This window comes from Lepidochelys olivacea, assembly GCF_965140295.1.
Source record: "Lepidochelys olivacea isolate rLepOli2 genome assembly, chromosome: 2".
In the NCBI taxonomy this organism is placed as follows: Eukaryota; Metazoa; Chordata; order Testudines; family Cheloniidae; genus Lepidochelys; species Lepidochelys olivacea.
In genome coordinates this window covers 153,868,288-153,886,311 of record NC_140412.1, presented here as the reverse complement: position 1 = coordinate 153,886,311, position 18,024 = coordinate 153,868,288, and the positions used below count along the sequence as shown (strand labels likewise).

Sequence of the window (18,024 nt, the reverse complement as noted above, 5' to 3'; positions counted from 1 at the left end):
TACTGCATCTTGGTACATATGCACTCAATCAGACTATTAGCGCGCATTTTTACTTTTCTGTGTTATTACAAAGATATAATTATAACAATATAAGTGTTGTGATCCCTCCTTCTCCACAGTTTGGTTTGCTGCTCCTTGCGAGATGGACTCATCAAGCTACACAAAGTTAGATTTTCTATATTTTATTCATAAAAACAGATTTGCAACAATTTTTTAAAAATTGATCTCATGCAGTATAAGGGTATACAAGAAATTTTTCATTTACATTTTCTTCTGGCAGTCCCAGTCTAGTTTAAAGCATTTGTGCACTAACATCATTGGAAAATGCCATTGGGGCACAGCCTCTTCATAAATTTACAGTACTGTTTTGCTGCAGTATAAAAGAACAGAAACATTAAATAGCTATATTCACTTGGTGGGTCTTGTTATGCTGCAGGAAATTAAAAAAATGTCATGGGAGAAACTACGGTATCATTGAGACAAAGAATGTACTGCATGGTTTAAACCTAATAAACGGCACACAGTCAGTATTCACAAAGTTACAGACACACACACACTCACCTCCATCAGGCCAATACTTTTGAGTTTTTCCTGCTATGTTGGATTAATATTTCTACAGCAATGTTTGTGTATACATTATGTACAGTTTTGTCCTTTTCTCTTTTACAAATTAACAGATTCCTTTTAAAATAAACCAGGCCCTGATTAAATCAATAAAGCAAGAGAATACTGTCAACACACATTGAGTGACAACATCAATGCTTAAACAGAGTAATGAATTCTATTTTACCTGTGTTATACTTACATGTTTTTGTTCTAAAAGCTACAGGTACCTCCATAATCTCTCTTACTGTATGTGCCAAGTGAAATATTTTGTGATGCTCCCATTGGAAGATTTATATTTATGCTTATTTTGGCTACGTGGTGAAGATTTTTGCTTGTTTGTCAAAGCTGCAATTAAGTCCCTCTGTTAATAAGCCTCTTCCACTGTGCAGCTACTGAAAGCAGCTCGTTAAAGTCATCGCTGATCTGGGAGTGTTTGTGGAATAGTCACTTCAGAATGTGTGAGGTGGGCAGGCATTGGTTAAAGACACCAAGTGCATTCTGGGGCACCACTGCTATTTTTAGCAAGACAATATTTTTATTTCGTTTAAGAAAATCACGGGTCTTAACAACTGACAAGGCCATGATACATCACATTGCCAATATACTGGAGGATAGACTGGAATCAGGCCTCCCTTACAGTTTGTGAGAATGTCGCTAAGATTGGTTCAGCTAGAACCTCTTACAACAACCTTAGAATAACTTTGCCTAGGGGAGTAGAGCTAAGGTATGAGCTCAAATATGAAATGCGATAAGCCCCGATCAACAGAGAGATTAAAATTCATGCTTTTTCCACACCTTTATTTATCATAGTCAAACCAAATATTCTATGGTCAAACTTGGTTTATACCACCTATTACCAGTTACAACTGTCACACATACAGGTACCAAGCAAAGGTAGTGTATATTATTGTCTATGTACTCTGCAGAAATTGCCTGCAGCCGCAAAGTGCTGTGCCCTGTTCCCCCCACCCACCCCGTCTACTAAATTAGTATGATTGTAATTATGTGTGGCATAATTCAAACAAACTGTGAAAATCAATCCATCCTGTGACATTAAGACTTTACTACCCATCCATCCTCAGCTTATTGAGTTAGCAGCCCGAGGACTTTTTCTGCCGGCTTTGTATATTACGGTTGGTTGTGTTTATTTTGAAAGAGAGGCAGAAACTCTGTCAAAATAAGTCCCTTATGGTCAGCATGGGAACCTGGCAATCACCACATCTAATCCCTGGAGAACTGTAAAGAGCTCTGACTTGGAACAGCAGCTCTGTAGGTGGTAATGCCTCAGGGCTGTTGCTACAACCTCTGCTTTTGCCCTATGTAGAGTTTTTAGTTACAGGGGGACCCTGCTATTAGCAACACAGAGTCTCAATCACACTTCAGGAATCATTTCTCAAAATCCCCCTTTCCCACTGAAAATCCTCTCTGAAATGAAAACAAGCAAGACTAACCAGTGCAGAATGCTTCCAACAATTTAACACAACTTTTGTAAAATGAAGTGTATCTATTTCAATAAATGTTATAGCGCTATCATTTTATTTTTCTTACATGGACAGCATATAGTTCCATGTTTTCAGCAGCCATGTAACAGTGACAGTTGAGTGGGTTTTTTTTTTTAATAGTCTCATTTTTTGCAAGATTCGTATTTCCCAGCCTCCTTCTTGCTAGTAGAAATTTGGGAAGAAATATTTTCAACGACTTCTTTGTGAAGAAATAAAAGATCCATGAATAAGGCTACAGATCAAACTCCAGGTATCTCTTGCTCTCGCCTTTCCACATGAGTTACACTGGTACTCCCATGATGATGGCCTTAGCACTAGTTCCTCCATGTGGTAAGAGCAAATAGTATGTTTATAGCAGAGTTCTACGTCTGATGTTCAGTCCAGTCACTGAGTACGTAAAAGCAGTTCAGGAAGCTCTGATCTCCCATTTCTACAGGCCAGAAACCATCACTCGAAAAGATGGCGGCACATGCCTGTGCCGAGGACTGGCACTGGGGCTTACACATGGACTGGCGCAGCTAGCGTCAACTCCGCCTATGGATGGCAGATAGGCATGGTGAAGAATGGGCAGTTGTAAAGACAATCGGCGTTGGATACTGCAGAGAGAGGGAAAAAGAGACGTTAGCAGAAGAGGAAAATTGAATAGATCAAATGCTTGATGTCTCTGCAGGTTTCTGTGAGAATGTTTTCTCTGACTTCTGCTATTATAGAGAGGGTTAATGCCAAGAACATTACATTTGCTGCTGTTGAGATATACCACGGCTGTTACCAACGTCCCTTTTGGGAGTTTTTTTTGACAGACTAGACTAGACAAGACAAGAGAATCTAATGGCTTGTTTCAAGTACACTGCAACTGTTTAAAATTCCCAGCTATTTTGAGATTAAACGTTAGACTGCTGATGTTTGGAAAAAACCTTTAGCTTGCAATGAGGATGAACTAGCTAACAGAGCACACTCACAGGCTGATTTACAACCATTCTGAGCGCTGGATAACTAGACAGAACAGAAACTGAATGAATGAGTTCCAATCTATGTGTATTTTTAGCTCAAACACATTAGAATTAAAGAAGTCAGTTTTGTAAATCCATCTAAAGCAAATAAGTGCGTATGGAGGTGTGGAAGGAACCCATGGGTAACTTTGCATCTTTTTGTAGAGTTTGTCTACCTTTGCAGTTTGGGTCCAATCCAGGGACAGGCTGAGCATCCCTCAAAGCCCAATGAAGTCAATGGGAGCTGTGGCGGCTCAGCCCTCATGAAAAAAAAATCACTTATGCCTAAATGTCTATTTGGAGCTTAACTTTAGGCACTCAGTTTTCCTAGTGGGCTGGTTTTCACATCACAAGATCCCACCATCATAAGTGCTAGTCTTAAGAGAGATGCGGAAGAGTGAGGACATGGAGTTTGAACTAATCTCTCCTCCCGGAAGGAGGAGGTCCTTCCAGAACAGAGTCGAGGCATACCAGCAGACTGCTTTGTGGAAACCTCTATTATCTCTGTGCATGGCTGGCGGATATAATAGGCAAGGGGAGGCGTTGCCTCCCCTAGCACAAAAGTCTCTGTCACCTGACTCCTGGGTGGTGGTGCCCCACTCCCACCTCTTTCCCAAGGCTCTCACTTGCTTGCTGCTGCTTCCTGGGGTGAATCTTCCTCCTCTCCTCTATCTCATCTCCTTCCACCCTTGGAGGGCCCGGCAGTTGCTGGCTGTGTCTCGCCTCACCCCCCCCCCCGCTCCCTGTGGGGCATGGGTGTGTGAATGCGGGCGGGGAGTCAGTGGCAGACAGAAGGCATGAGGAGGGGATCCCTGAGTAACTTTACACAAGTGAAAAAGCCTTCCAGAGACCTAGTAGCAGATCACTGAAACAGTTAAAGAGCAATTAAAGTGGTAATGAAGCCATGTAACGGGCATTTGTCAATGCCCAGGAAGCTTTTGGCCCCATCCAGCTGGCTTTTATATTGTAGGAAAATGTGTTATTGGGGTTAAAAACTGTTTCTGATTGAGGACCCTTCAGTTATTCTCTGTACCCAGAAGAAGTAACTGCTAACCTGGCTCAAGGAGGAGCTGACATAGCTAGTGAGTTTATTTTTTTGATCTAGTCGTTTTATTCAAACCCAATTTAAGTAAATGAGTCTGGCAGGGAATTCTGTGTAAGAAAGGTGATTAAACTACTGCCTTCATGCAGGCTGTCAATGACAAGCACTTTTTCAAAAGGAGAGATTGTGCTTCAGGTTGGTGCAGGTAGCCTGGCTTTTCATCTTTCTCTATACAGCATACACTGAATTCCCTACCACGCAGAGAAGAATCTATCTGGTAACTGAGCTATACCTGTTGCTTGTTCAGTTCCCTTGGGGAACGTTATTTGTGCTTTAAGGTGAAATGGGGAGAGAGTGTCACCGGGCGTGGGGGGGGGCAGCAGCAGGGTGAGGAGGTAAGCAGTGAACCAGCTGCAGAAGGGGGTCTAGTGGCAGATGGGGAAAGGGTCTGGTAGGGGGTGAGGAGGTGACCGGGGGGGGGCGGTCTCTGGGGGGTGAAGAGGTGAGTGGCGAGTCAGCTATGGGTGGGGGCGGGGCCTGGGGCAGAGCAGGGGTGGAGTTGTGGGCAGGGCTGTGGGCGGAAGAGGCAGGACAAGGAGCTCGCCTCCCCCAGGTGAAGTTTCAGCCACCTCCCATGTCTCTGCCTGTGCTCTTTCTGTACTGTGGATAAATTGAGGTCTTCAATTTCCAGGGCTGTCAATTTAGCACCTTTCACAAGAACCAGAATTTAATTAGGGGTTGTTTACATGGGAGATTTTCCCACTTATACTGGTATAATTATTCTGGTATTGCTAAACTGCTATAGTTATATTGGTATAAGTCCCATGTGGACATTCTTGGTCCAAACTAAGAGTGCTTTTTTTTTGTTTTAGCTTAAACCGATTGCAAAGCGACATAAACTAAACTGGAAAAAAGCACCGTTGTACCAGAATATGAGTGTCTACATGGGGGATTATAACAGTACAACTATAGCACTTCTCATTCGCGCCCTATAGCCTTCCCAAGTGGACAAGTCGTTAGAAAAAAATGTATGCCTGAATGCTTGCTTGTTGATGATCTTTCTTATTCTAATAGATCTGCATTTATTGTTTGTACATTATGCTCTCAAATGGAGATAGATTACTAGTCACCCATTGCTCTGCTCATGAACCAAAAATTAGTTACTATGGAGAACTTAAAATTGTTGGCTTTATTCAGATTCTGCATTACTATGCTGCAATACATCAGACAAACATAGGGGGTGTAAGTGATTGCAAACTGCAACATCATGGACAGATAGACTCAACTTTACATTTCAGGGCTCTGCTGATTTCCTTTAAATGTTTTAAATGTTTGGTGAAATACACACTAACACTGTTTATCATGCTACTGACGGCATTACATCTAGTGGATTAAATTAAATCCGCTTATTGTTACTTTGCTACTCTGTCACACTATTTTGGTGGTATCAATTGAATCATGCCCGTTTGCAGAGGTAGCGTGTTTGCTGCTTCTGCGTGCTGAATCCTTATTAGTTTGATGTTGTACTTTTTAGTTGTGTTTATGGTGCCAGGGTCAAACAGAGAATTGCCAAAGCTTATTTTCCCACCAGTGAAACTGCTTACTTTGACGATTACAAACTGTTCTTTAAAGAGCTATTTGAAGCTACTCCAAGAGAATTCAGTTGCATAATAGACTGAATGGGATTTTTCATCCATTTAAATGTCAGCCATGCCATAGTCAAAGCATGCTGACTACATCAAGGTTGGTTGCAGTGGGTGGCTATTTTGCTTTAACTGTACTTAAAATTTACTTTAACTCGAAAACTTTGTTTCCAGAGGGGTAGCCTCTGGTAAGAGGATTGGAATAAACATAACAGTTTATGCAAAAACTCTGTCTTAAAAAAATATCTAGCTCATAGTTTGCAAGGGCAGGGGGTAAAATGTCTAAAGAGAAGGTGAAAGTTTAACTTCTACAGTTAGTTAAGCTGTATGGAATTGTATTCAACATGCATTGCTTTTCCCTACCTACATCTTGTGGCCATAGCCTTAAATGATGACTGCTCATGAGGTGTCTCAAGATGGCTACATAAAAATTGAGATTCCAAAATTAGTGGACATTCTGAAAATGTATGGCTAACCAGGTATTGGTGTAGGAGAGTTTAGTATTTTATTATCTATAGATTATATTGCAAATCCCTGTCATTGCTAAAGATAGCCAAGATGGACGATAATGTAAGCTGCTTCAGGAGTACAATTCAAACTGAAGTCAACTGGAGTTTGGCAAACAGAGCAGCTACAGGTCAGGGCACTGTACCGGGCAGGAGTGATGGAAACACCCTAAAAGTGTGTGTGGGGGGCCCACAGGTGCCCAAACCGTGGCCCTGCCCCCTGTGCCACATCATCCCCCGAGGCCCTGCCCCCGCACTCCCGCTCCCACACCACCTCTTCCCCCCAAGACCCTGCCCCCCCCATCGTTGCTCTCTGCCCCCTCCCCTGTTGCTTGCCCTTATGGCCAGTAAAAAGTGGGAGGACATAGCTCTGGCCCCCCCAGCCTCCCTGTTCAGGCGCCCCTGGTACGGGGAATGGAACATCGATGGTTTTTCACTTCTGTATGGAAACAGATTGTTTAAATTGATCAGGAACAAGTGAAATCTTAGCACTAGTGTAGGTCCAATACTAGATAAGGATGGTAAAACTATCAATCATGATGTGGGGAAGGAAAAGCATCTATATAAAAATATTCCAGGATTCTTATTCTGTGTGTCACGCTGACGCCTAGAATGTCTGAGTCAGTGTGAACCAATGGAAACAGCTACAAGCATGGCTGAGATCTCTGTATGTTCATACTATCACCAGGTTGAATCACCAGTGGGTTTCACAGTCTGTTCCCATCCAATTTTTAAGTTCTCAGCTATTTTGACTTTAAGAATTATAGTACAGAGTAGAAAGAACAGGAGTACTTGTGGCACCTTAGAGACTAACAAATTTATTTGAGCATAAGCTTTCGTGACCTACAGCTCACTTCATCGGATGCATGCAGTGGAAAATACAGTGGGGAGATTTTATACACAGAGAACAAGAAACAATGAGTGTTACCATACACACTGTAACAAGAGTGATCAAGTAAGGTGAGCTATTACCAGCAGGAGAGCGGGGCGGGGGCGGGCGGGACCTTTTGTAGTGATAATCAAGGTGGGCTATTTCCAGCAGTTGACAAGAACGTGTGAGGAACAGTGTGTGTGTGTGTGTGGGGGGGGAATAAACATGGGGAAATAGTTTTACTTTGTGTAATGACCCATCCACTCCCAGTCTTTATTCAAGCCTAAGTTAATTGTATCCAGGTTGCAAATTAATTCCAATTCAGCAGTCTCTCGTTGGAGTCTGTTTTTGAGGTTTTTTTGTGGAAGAATTGCCACTTTTAGGTCTGGAATCGAGTGACCAAAGAGATTGAAGTGTTCTCTGACTGGTTTTTGAATGCTATAATTCTTGACGTCTGATTTGTGTCCATTTATTCTTTTAAGTAGAGACTGACCGGTTTGGCCAATGTACATGGCAGAGGGGCATTGCTGGCACATATCACATTGGTAGATGTGCAGGTGAACGAGCCTCTGATACTGTGGCTGATGTGATTAGGCCCTATGATGGTGTCCCCTGAATAGCTACAGTACGACATCTAACTGTGACATGCCAAGAGTCCACCAAACCATTGTGATATTGGAGGTAACTCAGCCAATCATTTCCCTTGCTCTACAGGTAATTTGCATGCAGCAGTCTCATAAGTTGTGTAAAGGAGACTGCACAGATGGGGGATTACGTGGCTGAACTGCCCCACCTGTGTGACCAGTTGCCACTGTTCTTCAAACCATGCATAAAACAGCACAACTCCTCCCCCCCCCAGCCGCCATAACCCCAAACTCCCACAACCCCTTACGGCAGCACACATCCCTCATTTGCCATCCACACCACACAACCCACACACACAATAACCCCAAATGCACATAGCATCTCACAGCATCACACAACCCTCATCAACTGCACAAATTAACACAAATCTCCCAGCACAAACCTTCCCTCGCTCCAACACAAATCAACACAACCAGCACACACATACTAATAACTCCAAACATCACTCTGAAGACTAGAATATTTAAGTCAATGTGAAGTGGTGGACAGAGCTACAAGCATGGTTTGGAGCTTTTTTTGTTTAGAGTAGCACCAGGTTCAAACATCACGAGGACTCATGGTATGTTAGCAACAGATTAAGTTCTTAGTCATTTGTGGCTTCTCCCATCCCCCATGACTTTATGAATTAAATTGGTGTGACAGCACTGATTTCAGTTACTACTTCAATAAATATTTCTGTTCTGTATTTGAAAGGACGAGGTATTCACATCTTACAGTGATGATGAAATACTTTTCCATCAGTAACTAGAGTGAGTGGGTGTTAATCAACAACTGTTACCCAGTCCAGCAGATTTTAAAATGTTTAACATGCACCCAAGATTATTAAAAGAACTGGATGAGGTGCTCTCTGAACCATTAATGTTGGTCCTTGGGACGCTGGGGAAGTTCCAGAGGACTGGGGGAAAATGCAAATGCTGTGCCAATATTTAAAAAGGGAATTAAAATGGGATGGACCCAGGTAACTACAGGCTGGTTAGCCTGATATCTCCTTTGGTAGGACTTATGGGGACAAACAACCTAAGTAGCTTTAAGATGGAACTTGGTACATTTATGAACAGGATTATATGACATGGTTACCTGTGACTGCAGGGGACTGGAGTCTGGCCTATGCCCTTCCAGTCCTATGTAAATGAACGACTAGTCAGATCAATGATCTAAAGCGGTGTTCATAGAGATAAGCTTTCCTCTAGAAACACTGACTTAACTCCTAGTAACTCATGAAAAATACAATTTGAATATTCTGATTGAAAGTGACCTAATCTAAACAGCACTCATGAGTTTGAAGTGGAAGAACTTTCTGCAGTGATCAGTTTCATACATGCCTACAACTTGTATTCAATTAATACCTTCAGTTAGTATTCAGCTTTATGATAAAGGGTCAGATTTTTAATTATTCAAATATATTGGTAATGCTGAGAGGCAATTTAAACTAAAACTCCTCTTTTTACATTGCAAAGCTTCAGAACTTGAAGAGCTGTAAGTGTTGTACGCTGATAATAAAAGGAAGTGAATTGATTTTTGGTTAGTACAGAAAGAATGAGTTGACATTTTCCAAAGTAAATGGTCACGCTGTCTCTTATATTTGCATGAAGAGGAAATAGTTCTCTGGAGTTAATTATTCTAGGCACACATTCCTGAGGTCTATTTGCTGAACTTTACTGGGTGCCGCTAAAGCTGTGAATTATTAAACTGCTTCACCAACAAGTGGTTCAGAGCAACCCTAACTATTTCAACCTTCAATTCCTTTTGACCAAATTACCGAGTGTTAACAACCTTAAAGACACATACTCCACAACTCACGCTGGAAAAGTGAGCATGGACACATTAGAAGTGCAATTCTATTTGTGGAGAGCACAAAGGTTAGGTAAGAAATGGTCTCTTCTTAAAAGGTAAATAAAAAATTGTAGATCCCTAATCCCAGAGGCTAAAAAGTGTCCTGGTTCTCCCTATAGGTACACATTCAGTGGTATGAAACCTAGTTAGCAAAACCTGTTTTACAAGTACAAATAAATAATAGCATCTCCCTAAAATAGGTGCAATATAGTGATACAGAATCACTAACACAAACATTTATTTAAAAATGAAAATAAAAGACCCTTCAGACAGCACAGTGCGTGAGTTTGGAAAGGGAAAACAGAGAGAAATTTTAGACCAGTTCCTTGCCTCCATTCTAGCTGCTGTAGTGCCCCAAAGCTTCTGGAAACCAGTGAATTTGCACAGGGAAATTCCCATATGGCAAAGAGCTCAAGGCTCTGTGCCACCCCATCTGTGCATTCCCCAGCATGTGGAAAAGGGATGTGGCTGGTCAGTGTGTGTTACACGTAGCCCTCTGTGTACGATCTGCAGAGGAGGTGTGTCTGCTACAGCTCAGCTTCAGAGCCTGCTCTTTAACTTAAGCTAGAGAGACTCCTTTTCACCTCTGGAGGTCTGTAGTATCAGCCATGGTGTTGGCTAACTCACAAGTGTAGCATGTGCCTTCACCTCTTGACACACATGGTTTGTAAGGTTTCAGAGTAGCAGCCGTGTTAGTCTGTATTCGCAAAAAGAAAAGGAGTACTTGTGGCACCTTAGAGACTAACCAATTAAGGTGACAGCAGCTGCAAGCAAAGGGTGGAGCTTGTTATATCTGTGCAAAGTGCATGTAGAATGCTACCATTTTGATTTAGAAGCACTTAATAAAGTGCTTTGTATAGGTATAAATGACTGTATAAAATGCAAGGCAATGAAGATTCAAGACCATTACCTTCGTGGAACCTCATTTTCCCCTCACCTATCGTTAGCCTGAAGGAAGGCTGCTGTATCCAACAAAATGGTGATTTCTTTTGTGCTTAATATGCATTAGGAGTGCTGGAGTATTTGTGTTTGGATATCTTTTCATGCTATAACTCTATCTTTAATATAACAGTACTGCGTTAATCGGTTGTGTATTAATCTATGCACACTACAGCATGTCTTGTAAATGGGGTTGAAATGGAAAAGGCACCTAATATCCATACATTAAGGGAGACTGCTCAATCTCACCAAACTGTGCATGCATCCTCTTTTAATGTGGGCCTTGCTTTTGTGAATTGACCAAATATTTTCTTGGTATATTTTTCCAACAACAAAATGCATTGGCAATTCAGTCCCTGTGGATTTTCCTGCATCAGGGCACTACAGGTATAGTAAAATCCATGTTTCTGTGGATTCAGTCACAGCTGGCATCATATAACATAAGTTACATAAAGTATTGCTATATGCACAGTCTGATCCACAAATCTCTCCAATAACTTTATACACCAATGCACGTGCACTTTTGACAACAGAAACTATATATGCTACGTCAAATCCTGTAGTGAGCCAGGCAAATGCCTGGCATAACTGTGGGGCACAGTGGTGTCTTGCTGCTACCTTTCTGTCCCCCTTAGCTCCCAATCTTGGGGGCTACTGGAGGCTGAACTGGGCTGCTCTAACTTATGCTGGTGGATAGAGGCTCCCAAGGAACCATTCTGATGGCCAGGTCCACTCCCTATCACATGGAAACCTCATCTGCTTTCTTAAGGAAATTTTGCATCTCCATTGCAGCAGTGCAAAGGGGATTTACAAAAGGGCAAGGATCTGCCCACCTGTCAAAGATCTGTGATCTCTGTAGAAATCTAGACCTAAATTCTATGACAGAGTCCCCTGGTTTCTGAATGACTCCAGCACGTCAGACTGGAAACTCTGCAGCAGCTTCAGGTAAATTTTTTTTTTAAAAAGGAGGCCGTTTAATTGCACGTTAAAACAAATATTACGATCAACTCAAAATCTGTTGTTTTATTTATGTTGATACTAGATTCAATTTATTTTATATTAAACATATTTTACTCTGCCCTTACAATTTTCAATATGATCCAGTTTTTTGTATAAGCAACATACAGCCTTAAGGGAGCCAATGTGGTCCAGTGCGCAGGGTACAGCAATGAGACCCGGGTTCTATCCCTGACTCTGCCACGAGGCTGCTGGGTGACCTTGGGCAAGTCACTTAACCTCTCTCTGCCTCTACCAGGCAGGTGGAGCTTGTCAGCTGTAGTAGGCAGTGCACCTAGGAGAAGGAAAACTCTGATTCCAAACCAAGAACATTAGGCCTGACCAGCCAGTTTGTATAAGGTATGCCAATGCTCTGTGGGTCTGCACTGCCAACCCTGGCTACTGGAACAAGGCAAAGAACCACACAACCTTTCTGTAAAAAGATGAAAGCTGGAGATTTGGGCAGCTAGGCAGAAGATTTTGGGGAATTCTGGCATTACACGAGGCATGGGCAATGGTTGAGGAATGCAGGATAGTCACATTAGGTGGATATTTCTGCTTAAGTCATCAGCAGTGAAATAGCTACCAATACTGAAATTTAAGCAGACATTATTAGGATTCAGTGTTAACAGTGGTTTGGGGTGAATGCAGTAGTTCACATCTTTTATAACTACTAGTTCGGCTGTCTGCATAATTGATGATAATGCTGCTAAAAATATTTTCTACAAAACTTTTTTCCATTGAAAAATGCCATTTCGTCGAAACGGAAATGTTTAGTGGAAAGGTAGTATTTGAGGGAAATTTAGTTGGGGGGAGCAGGAGTTGTGCGGATTAGTTACTGCTTATAAAGTGCTTTGAACATATGGAGTGTTCTGAAAAATCAGGCCCTAGGTGTCCCAAGTTGGGCACAATCACTGAGGCACCCCAAATTAGTGGAAAGTTCTGCAAATATTGACATTAAATGTGTAAGTGATTGACATTAAAGAGTATCAAAATCCATATGAACAATTGGCCTACATTAAGGTTGCACAGGCAAACTCAAAAACTGTTATTTTCTCATTTTTGTGTGCTTTAAATAATGTTTAACAATTTTTGTGTAATTTGTATATAGATCAACACGGTAAAACATGGCCAAAATTTAACTCTCCGGTTAAAAACATGTTCTCAGTGCCTCTCTGCATTTACCACTAGCCTGTTCTCAGCAATATGCTACTTACTGTTCTGGAGAGTTGATGTCTTCTATAGGATCTTTGCTTGTTCTGGAGGGCTCTGTTGTGCTCCACTGTGCTTGTGGATTTTGATCAAGGTGATTTTTCAAAACAGCTTTCTCACCATCTGGATGGGGGGAAAATGTTTAAATTATATTTACTATGATGAAATGAAAATGTATTTTTTAAACAATTTACTTTTAAAATGTTTGATATGTTCTTAGAGGCATGAAGTGACCCTTCCATGCTCTCCAGTCCAACAACATCTCTAATTTCACTGCAACTCTCAGTCTTTTTCTTCTTTCCCTCACCTCCATTGGTTGGTGTCTACCTCCAACTTCACCCTCTCTTCCACACTTGATTCCTTCAGTACTTTCTCCCTTTGTTATGTCTGACTCACCAATTCCAACACTGGCTTAATCCTCACACCTTTCTCTTTCATCCCCTGCTCTCAATGGCTCTGAGCATCTTTGGAGAAAATTAAGGACTATATTGACTTCCCTCAGTCTCTCGTCTTTCAGATCTGCCACAGGCCTTGACAAATACCGTGCTTACTTACTAATGTGCCAGTAACCAATAGAAACTCCATCTCCAGTTTCCATGCCCCTCCTCCAACACTTGCCAGATTCGGCAAAAAAAAGTTGACACAATCTGGCAATACCTTTCATTCTCTCAATCTTTTCCCTCCTTTCTATGCTTTTCCCAAGCCACCCAATTAATCACCTTTTTATTTCTTTTCCCTTTTATTGTTTTTGTGCATCTTTCCATGTAGCCCTTGATAGATGACACCTGGAAGAGACTGAGAGGGAACATGTTCCTCTCAATTTTGTTTACTGTCTTGTTGTCCATCTACATGCAGTTGCAGGAGGAATGTATTCTCACTCCTGGTCCCAGACTTTATTTCTTTCAATGTGATTTCACCACCATATTGCCCTACACTTAGACCTCCCTATTTTTACATGCAAAAAGCTGCCCTCTCCTCAGTTAAATCTTTCCTTAAAATATTCAGTGGTAATTCTCCAGTGGAATAAGTATGCAGCATTTCCAGGGCTGGATTAAGGCAATTTGGGGCAGTAGTCATAGCCTAATAAGTGGAACCCCAGTACTCCTACTCACCCTGACTCCCCTGAGGTCACTTACATAAGAAATTTTAAAAATATATAGGAGACTTATCTGTTTGGTATAATTTGGAATTAACGGGCCTTTGAAAGTATTAATGTGTAGCTGTTATCACATAGCACTTAGACCACATACTGCCCTTAGCAAAGATGGCCACTGACTCTTCACTTACTTCTTGCAGGCTGCCATCTTTGAGGGCAACATGGCTTCACACCCTTTGGAATCTTTGGGAGATAGTGGCCATCTTTGCTAAGGGCAGCATGCATCTAAGTCCCACTGAGAATAAGGGGAGATGACAGTCATTTTGAGACAGTTGTCTTAACAGTGGGGTTGTTTGTGACTTCAGTCCCATTGAGAACAATGCCATTTTGAAAGAGGACAGTTCTTGATGAATTTCTTTGAAGGAGATGATTTTATGTGCCAGCCACTGTTGAAGGAGAAATTTAGTCATGAAGAGCAATGGCAAAAAATTACCCTTAATCCTAAAAATTTCTTTAAAAAAAACCTACTTGTGCCAGATTTACTCAACAAAGAAGGAGAAAGGGGAAACTGGAATGTGTACATACATGTGTACTCAGGGACCGTGGAAGGAAGGAAATTTGGCATGTGTGTACATGAGAATGTGGAGGTCAGAAATTTGGGGTGTATGGACAGAGGAATGTGGCGGGCAGGCAGGATGGGGTCACTGGGGTGTAGACTCTAGCTGGTTTGTGCTGCTCTGACAATACAAAGGAGCTGTAAATGTAGATTAACAAGTTTGCTTGGGCTGTTTTGTGCTCCAGAACAGTGTAAAGGAGCCACAGCATACCAGTGAACCTGACCCAAAAATTTAAAATAAAATGTAAGGTTGATATATGTTTCTTCAAATCTTTAGAAATATCACATGGTTACATTCTCTTTCAGTTCCTCATTTACTGTTAATATATGAGAAGTTTAAAAATTGAAAAAGGAAATTCCCAGACAAAAAACTACATTAAGATGGAGTTCACGTTGAGAGTATACATCAGTAATTTAGGATAAAACATATTTATATTATAATTTAGGATGAAACATATTTATTTTATAAACCCAAGAAATTCAGTCAAGAATAAACTTGAAAGAATCCAAAAATCTGAACAGGCAAGAAATGCAAATAACTATGCCTGTAGTAGAGCCATAAGGAAAAAAATGTGACAAATTCTAATTTGTCTTTAATCTAATTTGGAAACACAAACACTGATATATATCAATCATAATTGCCAGGTCATTGTGTTGGGGGTTACGGGGCAGAAGTAAGCGTGTTTGAGTGCCTTTATTGTGGATTTTTATAATGGAATTGGTTTATATAAGTGGCCCGTGGTCTAAATCTCACTCTTATGGAAGTGTACCAGTTGCGTAAGGCCTTTTGGAATGGACAAAAGCATCCACACATTTCGTGACCTTTAAGACATAGTGTCAAATGGCCTAGCTCCACTGACTATCGCACAGCTACTTTAGTTCTACCAGCTGAGGATCTTTTGAATTAATTAGGTTTAAGATTAGCCTAAATAAAACAGATTTTTGCTGTGGCTTGCAGCTTCCTATGGAGTCTTTAAATCTATTTTTAGAAGATGGTGGTAGAAATTTAATTCCTTGGAAATCTGGAAATAAGGGACTGATCATTGCTATATGTATGAGACACTATTTTACTTTTAAGACTCATATTCACTGGGAGCAAGAACTTGTAGATTGGAACAACATTTGTGAAGGGACATTTAAAAAAATCCAGAGTACTGAAATTTTAAATTGACTAATTATAAAATTCACAGAAATTATCGGATCCAAACATTACTAACATGATTTTCCTTCAGCCACACCAACAGGCACTGGAAATGCAATTTGCAGGTGGAGTCTTTAAAACATCTACAATCAGACAGTGCAAATGTAAGGGAGCTTTGTGTCTATGCTTTCTGAACCTTACTGGATCTTCTTAGTCTCAAGATAACTTCAAGACCAGTGATTGCCCTATTAGTGTGGAAACTGAGAGATGATCAAAAACAAAAACAAAAATTGGGACTGAAAGGTTGTAATAGAATATGTATAAATCTATTAAAGGTATTTGTTTCTAATACCCTGGAAGCGTAATCAGTGTTCTCTAGAGCAGAATAGTTGATGCACTTTGCAATCATGCTAGTTAATGCAAAATGGCTGTATGCTGAATACCACAAAGTCACACAGAAAGATTATAATGACATGTGATGGACTATGATGATGAGTCTAAAAATATTATCTCTCTTCCTGAAAAATGAGTGGAGGTTGGATTAGAGTTCATGTCCAGTGTCATGTTTTAAAATGTACATGACAGAATGTCAGCCTGTTTCTCAATAGAGCTCTTAAAATTAACAGACAATGCCCATTCTTGCATTTTAGCTAACTGGCATACTTATGAAGAGAGACCTATGTGGCTAGATAGTCAAATGGACCAAATTCTGCTTAGTTATGCCAATGTAAATCCATTGTAATCCCAGAGTCAGTGAAGACACTCTTGGGATTAGACTGGTGTAGCAGAGCAGAATATGGCCCAGTGTATCTGTTCTCTCTACATTTATAGAGCTTCTGCATTACTAATGTGTTCCAAATCCTTTGTGACCATTCCCTCTTGGAAAGGGATATTTTAGTAGAATTGTATTTTCATGAGGGAACTGAACAAGGAGAGGTCAGTGTCACAGTTACATATCTAGCTGCTTCTGTCCTCTTTCTGGTCTCTGAGGCACCCCCCCAGGTGCCAGGCTACAAGCTTTTACTGCTTCTGGTGTGGAATTCCAAAATTCTCCCACTATCAGATGGGCCTGGTGTTAGAGTACCCTGTGGTTCTTCCTTTTGGGAGTCTGTGATCAACGGGGTATACATTGTTCAGACAGCCTTCTTAAAAACAAAGTATTGTTTATTTTAAACAATACAAACAAAGAATTTTAGACAAAATGCATTAAAAATAAACAGTCTACTGCATGTCTGTCTTATCATCCCCTGAGGACAGCTAGGCAGGCTCAACTCCTTCAGATGTCCCACTGTAGTGTGTCTTAGTCTGTTTTCCCTGAACAGCTGGATAGGAAGCAAAATCTTCAAAGCTAATAGTCCTGACATTGTCCCTTTTTACAATTCTCAAGTGTTTGCAAGGAGGTGGCTTATTCCTTATTCCATTCTGTCCCTTCCTGACTGTTTTTTAGACACACAGTCTCCTCTTGTGTTAAGCCAATACAGTCACACAGAGAACATCTCAACCAGGTCAATAGACAGTATTAATAAATCATTACAGAGCAGTTCCAAATCCATCAAGGTAGTTGTTTGCTACATATGAAAAGTGTGACTGATGCAAGCATAAAGGCAACACAGAAAAAGGCATGAAGGTGAAAATGGGAGAAGGACACAAAGGGTGATATTAGGGAGGAGGCTAGGACAGCGTGAAGGGAATGAGATGATGAGTAGAAATACACTAGAGAAAAGACAACAGCAGAGAAAAGCAGCAACAGAGCTGCAAAAAGCTTTACAAAGGCTGACCCTTGGTTTTTATGTATTATTTCTACTGCAGTAGGACCTAGCATATGGAAACCTCAATCAGAGGCCCTTTTGTGTTAGGTTCTGTAATACCTGTAAAAATATTCCCAAAGAGCTTATAATCAAGATTAATAATGAGACAAAACAGATGGTGAAACAAGGCAGTGGGTTGGGTGTCAGGGAAGGAAAATGGGGTAACAGTATTATGAGTGTTTTTGTGCAAACTAGCTATTCTCCACGTGTTATTCTGTAGTCATTACAGCACAAGCGAGTCTTAAGGAGTGATTTGAAGGAAAAATAGGATTAACATAGGAGAGGATGCAGAAGTGAGAAGAGTAGGGGAATGCTATGGTCCAAAGGGGTAGGAGCAAAGATTTTCAGTGCAGTATATTGGATGGACTGGTAGTGAACTTGGTGAGAAAGAAGGAGGAGGCTAGAGTAGAGGAGTTACTTTAGCTGTGGCAAGAAATGACCACACAACAGTTGCAGGAATGGAGAGGGAAGGACAAAATTTAGAGATGTTATAAAGAAAGAAATGATGGGATTTGATGGCCTGGATGTGAGGGGAGAAGAACAGAAAGGAGTCAAATCTGACACCAGTTTACATAAGAA

At 41.0% G+C, this 18,024-nt stretch overlaps 1 protein-coding gene across 2 annotated transcripts in view; it reads right to left on the bottom strand.

Moving 5' to 3' along the window:
* Positions 1-201: 201 nt before the first annotated feature.
* GABBR2 (gamma-aminobutyric acid type B receptor subunit 2) overlaps positions 202-18,024 on the bottom strand; it is an 844,982-nt gene continuing 827,159 nt past the window's right edge. For both annotated transcript variants that reach the window (XM_084618280.1, XM_084618281.1), the window contains 2 exons: positions 12,790-12,907; positions 202-2,704 (listed from right to left, as the gene is read on the bottom strand). In XM_084618280.1, coding sequence (XP_084474406.1) covers positions 2,539-2,704; positions 12,790-12,907 — 284 coding nt within the window. In that variant the 3' untranslated portion in view covers positions 202-2,538. The remainder of the gene's footprint in view (positions 2,705-12,789; positions 12,908-18,024) is intronic.